General features: G+C 43.1%; 1 protein-coding gene across 1 annotated transcript in view; it reads left to right on the top strand.

Moving 5' to 3' along the window:
- LOC111650883 (serine/threonine-protein kinase D1-like) overlaps positions 1–7,793 on the top strand; it is a gene marked incomplete at its 5' end in the record, with an annotated part of 19,634 nt that overhangs the window by 3,114 nt on the left and 8,727 nt on the right. Inside the window, 6 exons of the mRNA XM_023400829.2 lie at positions 642–657; positions 708–958; positions 2,191–2,302; positions 3,984–4,036; positions 6,271–6,343; positions 7,260–7,365. Of these exons, the coding sequence (XP_023256597.1) occupies positions 642–657; positions 708–958; positions 2,191–2,302; positions 3,984–4,036; positions 6,271–6,343; positions 7,260–7,365 (611 nt within the window). The remainder of the gene's footprint in view (positions 1–641; positions 658–707; positions 959–2,190; positions 2,303–3,983; positions 4,037–6,270; positions 6,344–7,259; positions 7,366–7,793) is intronic.

Here is a 7,793-nt window from a genome sequence, read left to right as displayed (position 1 = left end):
AAGTTAGTTTTTAGTTCTTGCATGAAATCCACTCACCTCTTCATACTGATCCTGATTTTAGCTTCACGAAACTTAATGTTGGATGGATGACACCATCAAAATAGATGTAGAGAAGTTCATTTGACCAGAGATGCATATTTTAGTTCAGCCTGAACATAAATTACATTATGAGAAAAAAAGCATCAAACTTCCTTTACTCACCTAGAGCTGCCTCCAGAGGTGGAAAGTAACGCTTTTGTTTTGCCTTTGTTTATATAGCTTCTTTTTTTCTTTTGATGTTAGCATGCTATCTAGCTATCTCCGTCTTGTCACTTTCCGATACCGAGTCAGTAGTGTCCAGTCTGCCCTGAAGAAGTAGCTGCTCAGAGCACATGTTATAACCTCTTGTCTTATGAACACAGCTAAGACTGGTAAATAAACAGCTGTTAATGCTAACGTTGGCTATGTAGCAGTTGCAGAACTTAGAAATAGCTTTAAGAAATTTATGAATCTGGCTGGACATCCGGTGCTAACTGCCGACTGTTTTCTTCACTCCTTTACCCTGTTTTCTTTGTGTGCTATAGACACATCTTGGTTGATAGCTTAAGGTTGTATTTCCAGTCCTAGCTAAGGTAAGAACATGAGGTGTGTGGATGGTGCAGAAGAAGAAGCACTATTGTCCACTATTGTAGAGACTCCCAGCTTGGCCTCCATTAAACAACTGCCAGTGTTGTTGGGTGGGAAGCTGGTGAGGGATCGCACTCAAATACAACAACAACAATTACACTGTACCTGTATATTCTGTCTGCAGGAGATCCCTCTGTCAGAGATCTTGTCTCTGGAACCGGCCCAGACCTTCTCTCTGCTTCCCGATGGAGCCAATCCTCACTGCTTTGAGATTGCCACGGCGTCGCTGGTCTACTACGTCGGCGAGAACCTGCAGAGAGCCGAGTCGTCCGTGACCGGCAGCAGCATTCTGGTGAGACGGAGCTAATGTGCTGATCCACTGCATCAGTGTAGGTAGCTCCTCACTAAGAAACATTTAATTCAATAAATTATTTTACGATCATGTCTGTGACCACATACAACCACCTGTTATCAGTTTAATACTTAGACATCAACTGATCTATCTCCATGACAACTGAGCAAACTTCCTCTTACAATTGACGGACTCTTATGAAACAGACATAGTTTTTTTTAAAGGTGAAAAATGAACTCTCCAGGAGCATCTAGAGGATCAGATGAACCTTCACAACCTAAAAACAGCAAACAAAGACAAGAACGGTTAATAAACCAACTTAACTGGTCCAAACCAACCAGTCCTCCAACCTGAGCGACCAGAAGGTTGTTTGTTCCCATAGGAGTGTCTCCTGACATAGCGCCCCCTGCGGCAGCAGGTGTACCAGACCTTAGTTGTCATGGTTACAATAATAAATACGCAGAACGTACCAACTGTGGAGTACCGCACCATCATCATCACCATGGTTACAGCTATAGGCTTTCATGGGTTTGTTGGTTTACAGTGATAACAACATGGTTAACTTTGTTGAATGCACCGGCCTCCTGTATGAAAGTTGCTTGTTTTGTTGACCCGTCCATCCACCACAACTTCCTCCTGACGTGGACTTTGTCGCTCTTTATACTACAGCTGTGTCCCAGTTCAGGGGCCGCATCCTTCAGAGGACGTGGTCTACGAAGGTGCGGCCCTTCATACCCGTCGTAGACCGCGAAGCCCGAACTGAAACGGTCTGGTCTACAGAGGATTTTCGCTGTGCGTCACCAGCTGCGTCTCAAAGCGAAGTTCCTGTCGCCAAGCAACCGTGACAACATGTAACTTTTTTTCACAAAAATTTGAGGTTTCAAGTCTCTTGGTTTTAACAGTTGTACCGTTAGCTGTTGAACTGAGCTGAAACCCAATACTTACATTTAACAGTGTGATCCTCAGACTCTCTGTCAGGGTTGTTTGCTTTCGTTGACCAGGAAATGGCAAACGAAATGGGGCAGTCTAGTTTCGCCACTGACACGATTGGTCTTCAAATGCAGCCTCCAAAGGATAAGGCCCCTGAATCGGGACACAGGGTTAGGGTTAGACTTCCTTTAAGTCTTCACATTACTCAAACGCAATTACAGACGTCTTCCAAAAAATAAACCAGAAAAGGTTGCACCTCTGGTTCTCCAGGTTCTCCATCAGTTTTTGCTGGCTGGTTTCAGGTCAGTGGCGTGGGGCAGGATGTGGCTCGGATGTGGGAGATGGCCATCCAGCACGCTTTGATGCCAGCTGTTTCCACAGGAATTTCCCATAGTTCTCACCGCAGTGGACACAGTAAGACACCATTACAGCATTACAACCTGTGTACATATTACTAATATAGTAGTATTTGTCTTTTTAAGTTGTCTTTTCATGTTTTTATTTGAGTTTTATATTTAGTTTTTAAAAGGTTTGGTCTCATCTTTTGGAGATAAAGGATTTAATTGCTGAAAGTTGAAAGTTCACATCAAGTTGAATAAGTTTTAAGGTAAACTGTATGAGACATCAAACATTTTGCGTTAATGCTGACACGTGAATTTGTATCATCAGTTTACAACAAACTGCCTTGACCCTGTTTTGTCAATCACACTATTTTAATCGATTGGGAAAATGAGTAAAGGTCTGAACCCTAAACTAGATTCAGACATACCTGTCAAGTTTCAGCGTTACTGTCTCAGTTCAAAACTTCTCATCACAGCCACAATGAATATTCAGTGTGGAGTACCACAAGGCTCAATTCTGGTTCCACTACTACTACTACTACTGAAGACAACATTAATTTTCATCACTATGCAGATGACTCCTGACTCTATATACAGGAGTTGTTGATGACCTGACCCCTCTGCCTGTGTGTCTGTGTGAATGTATCTTCTAATATAAAAAATACATTTGCAAGTTCTTTTCTGTTTCAGATTAACCAACATAATGTTCAAGTTTGCACCACAAGTTGTTGATATTTGTCAGCTCTTGTGCGACCTACAGTTATGCACACACTCATGTTGTGCAGCCAAACTTTATTCAAATCCACAGAACTTTATTTCAAATTCTAGTGAAGATCCCAAGATCTGCTTATTTGGGGTTGGGTCCAGACATCCCTCATGTTTTACAGCTCCTCATGGGGGATCCTGAGGTGTTCCCAGACCATGATCTCACCTGCGTGTTGTGGGTCTATGTTGAGGCCTCCCACCAGTTGAATGAGGCTGGAAGACTTACAGTGGAAGGCCCGTTAACATAATATTACACTTATCCCGGAGCACTCTTGGGGGCCCTCTGGTGGCCACAGGGGCCCTGAACAGGCACTAAGTTTGCTTATGCCTCTGTATATGACACTGTCAGCCATTTTTCCAGCCTTGAATCTACTTGGGGATAAATAAAAGAGCAATAAAGGCAGTGTTCTGTCTCCTCTTTTTACTTTCATATGAACCAGGGACGTGCTTCACTCTCCCTGCAGCCGTCAAAATGTATTTGGAAGGAAACTGGACAAATATAAATGTCATTACGGGCTGTGAACGGGCTCTTCACACATTTCCAGGTATTAATGTTCATGTTGCAGCTGAATCCTCCTGCAAACTCTCAGATGCCCTCAGGGCCGTGGACACCCACACACACACACACACACACACACACACACACACACACACACACACACACACACACACACACACTCACTCACAGATCCCATCAGAGATATTTCAGACCTCCACTGACGTCAAACTGATCATGACTAACGCTTGGCTGTGGACGCAGCACCTTCTCTGACTGTGTGTGTTCACCTGTGGGGAAAGTACATTAAAATAAGACGGCGTCTCGACTGCCAGAAGGCAACAGACTTCAAGTTTAGAGCATTTAATATTAATGCACAGTAAATATAGTGATAGCCAGAGTAAACACACAGGTTCATCTGTAACAGAAGCTGCAGGGAACTGTGTATGAGGGTTTGTCATTCACTCTGATCGTGTTTGTGTCTCATCAACAGAGGAAGTTTCCATCAGTATCTCTGTCTCCAACTGCCAGATCCAGGAGAATGTGGTGAGCACACACACACACACACACACACACACACACACACACACACAGGTGTAGCAGTGTATATATGCAGGTAAAGCATACTGAATCTCTGGGCATTGGGATTTATCACACACGACCTAAAAGCTCCAAATTGTTAATCTAACCTTGTGCAAAATGTTCATGTTTACATTATGAATGAATGCACTTTGTATTTAATTTGACCAACATGTGATGAAAGGTACATAATTAAATATGTTGTTTTTACCTTGGAATATGGGTCGATGTCTCTTCGGGTTTTCATTATCCATCGATTGTGAAGCATCAGCTAGAAACGTCTCTGTGTTTATGTGACGTGTAACCTGAAACACAGCAGTACGACATCATTCTTTCAGTGACAGCATTTGGGTTTCCCACCCTGAGCGTGACGTCAGAGGAAAATGGCCGCCGTGTGAATATGGTCTAACAAAAATAGGCGCGACGCCGAATCTCTAGATCACGTGATGCACACGCCACGCAGCCGTTACATATTGGGGCAGATCCAGATAATTTAATATGAATTGTTGTCAGTCCCCGTCCAGTTCATCATTAAATCAATCAATATATCTGAAATTTGTTGAATATTGGCCAATATATTGTTCTGAGCTTGATGCAGGAGGGCGGAGACTGTTGCTGGGTTACTTCTGTTGTTGGTTCCCTCTTTAACTTTCTGACACAAGTTTAGGATGATGAATGCCTTCGCCCTCCTCGACCACCAGACACTGCCTCCTCTTCCTCCTCTTCCTCCTCCATCGAATCCTTTTCTGCTTTTCATTCACTCACATTCGTCTTCTCGTCTTCGAGGACGTGTCACATTTTTGTTTTTTCCCGGAGCAGGTCGACATGTTTCAAACACATTTACATGATAAAGATTTACATAAGGCTTAAATGTCTGCAAACTCCCTTCATGCAAATGGAACTGCAGAGAACATCAAGTCCCATTTCCACGCAGACGTGCACCTCGCCGTCTCCAAGGTGAGCACGTCTTCAAGCACCTCAAATGGAGATTACTGTGATTACTCACTCAGCCAAACGGTTTCCATAGCGACAGATGGTAATTAGGCAGCGAGCTCGGGGAAGGGGGAGGAGGTTTATAATATTGTATTTCTGTCCTCTTTGCTCGAGGTGTGATATTAGGCTGTCAGCTAACGGGGGAGAAAAGGGAGACGTGATTGCAGACAAATGAAGGAGAAAATATTTTGCAGTTTTGGTGTCAAAGCTGTGGCAGAACACTGACGCTGTGTAGTTACACTCAGGGAGGCGCACAGTAGGCTCTGCTCCACTGAAACCTTTTTCTGAAAGCTCCTCCACCAGGTGACGAATTGATGCAACTCACTTTTTTTTTTGTTTTTTTGTTGGACCCACTTTCTGTCAGCCTGCCTGGCCTTCCTCCTCAGGTTTCCATCAGAGGAGCTTCGCCTGAACTCTCAGCAGCTCGTGAGCTTCTGGCTTCAGGTGTTTCTGTGCGTTTTCACTGTAAATACAAGTTGGAGAGCATCAAGTCAAGATGCTGTTTCGGACCACACTGCTGCTGGTTCCTGCACAGCTGATTTCTCCCACTGGCGACATCTTTTCCCAAAAAGAAATGTTGATTTCTACATTATTTCTTAAATTCACCTTTTGAAGGATACCTGCATATAACATAAAAAAGTGTTTTATATCAGTGTTCAGAACAGTCTCAGCTGTTTCTATGACAACGCCCCTCACTGTGCAAACACATCATTCGGCCCAAATGCTGAAAAACTGAAGCCTAGTTTTTGAAAGTCTTCAAACGTTTTGTGAAAACAAACTTTACTGATGTGGATGAATTGTTCTGGAGCTTCAGATGTGTTCACCAAAGTCTAAAGCTTCATAAAAATAGTTCAATATGTGAGTAAAATAGTAGATAAATGGATAATAAATGCCTAGAGGTCGTAGTTGTTGTCTTGTCTCTCAAACCAGATCTTAGAGGCTGAGAGTCACGTCTGATCTCATGAGAACATGTGAGAGAAAGTGGAGAGTCCACAGATTCTAACAACATATTTCCATGCTGTGTTATTGCAAAGATATTAATAGAAACATCCGTCAACCTCAGAGGGTTAAGGCCTTTCAAGGCCTGCAGAAACTCTGCAAAAACTACTTGAGTCTGGACCCAGTTCCACCTCCAGCTCCTTTAAACTGGAACCTGCTGTCGACCCTTTACTTGAACCATGATGAGTGACTGTTGTTGTGTTTCTCAGGACATCAACTCCGTGTACCAGATCTTCCCTGACGAGGTTCTGGGCTCAGGACAGTTCGGCATCGTCTACGGAGGTGAAAGATATCAATGAAAACCAATAGAGATGATAAGACCAGTGATGTTTGGGCAAGAGACAGATCATGGACGGATGAATGAATGGATGGATTAACCAATTAAAAAAATGACTGATTCAAGGTCCTCACATTCATTTTACACAGAGAAAAACAATGGCAGTTTTTCTGAAATCACAAACAAAAAACACTTTAAAACTAATGTAACTTCATCTTTCTACAGAAGCTCTGAGAGGCAGGTGTTTCGCTGTTTTGGTTCTTGCTTAAACTCGAGTCACTTTTCAAACAAATGTTCACTGGTTTCATCATTTTCATTTTTCTCATGTAAAACCAAATTTAATATTTTAAGGTTTTGAGCTGTTGATCAGACAAACCAGATATCACCTGGGGCTGTGGGAGCTGGGATCAAGATTTCTCTGCAGCGTTTTCCATCAGAGCGTCTGATCGATTGGAAGAGAAAATAACCGTCAGATTAAAAAAGGAAAATAATCAGTAGCTGCAGAAAAAAACACACGAAAGAAATATGGAAAATATCTCAGGAACCAAAAGAGGATGTGTGCAGGGGAATGGTTGTGTGCATAAGGGTAAGAAATGATGAATAAACCACATTTGACTGAAGGGCCGTCACATGACTTTACCTCTTGTTGTTTATTTTATATGAAAAAAAAAAACCTTTCAGGGCTTCTGTATATTTCAGACTTTGTACCTGAAATGAAATGAAATCTGCAGGAAGTAAAGTCTAATGTGGACAAGTACAGTCTGTATAAAGGGGAAAAAGTATTCTGTAAAAGTCTTAATATTTGTCTTTAGTATGACTTTTTCTTGATATTCTGACGTTTTTTATGTTCATGCTGCCTGTTTTTGTGTGTGTGTGTGTGTGTGTGTGTGTCTGTGTGTGTGTGTGTGTGTGTGTGTGCAGGTAAACACAGGAAGTCTGGCCGCGACGTCGCCATCAAGATCATTGATAAACTCCGCTTCCCCACCAAACAGGAGAGTCAGCTGCGCAACGAAGTGGCCATCCTGCAGGTACACACACACACACACACACACACACACACACACACACACACACACACACACACAGGAGGAGCCTGTTGGCAGTGAGTGAGACTTCCTGTCGTGAACGACTTCATTACCGTGGCAACACCGTGGGGGTGTGACATCCTGTAATATTTCAGCGCTGCTCAACCTGCAGAAGCTGCGGCTGCGACACACACCTGCACAGAAACACTGCGGTTTGTATCTGCTCTGTTCTGCCGGCGGGAAACTCTGAGGAATAAAATGATTCACTTCAAAATCAATTATCCATCGATTCTCTTAACGAACCTGAAAAAAACGAAACAAGTCTGTGTCTGAAGTTGTTGCCATTCTCCTCTGGTGCAATGTAGCTAAGCAGATTTACTGTTTAATTCTAGCTGCAGGTAATTCCTCCCCCTCCCCCTCCTCCCCCTCC

This window comes from Seriola lalandi, unplaced genomic scaffold, assembly GCF_002814215.2.
Source record: "Seriola lalandi dorsalis isolate HSWRI2012SDOR001 ecotype SW California unplaced genomic scaffold, Sedor1 jcf7180002053010, whole genome shotgun sequence".
Lineage (NCBI taxonomy): Eukaryota > Metazoa > Chordata > Actinopteri > Carangiformes > Carangidae > Seriola > Seriola lalandi.
The sequence above is the reverse complement of the archived record's forward strand: the minus strand, read 5'-3'. Positions and strand labels throughout refer to the sequence as shown.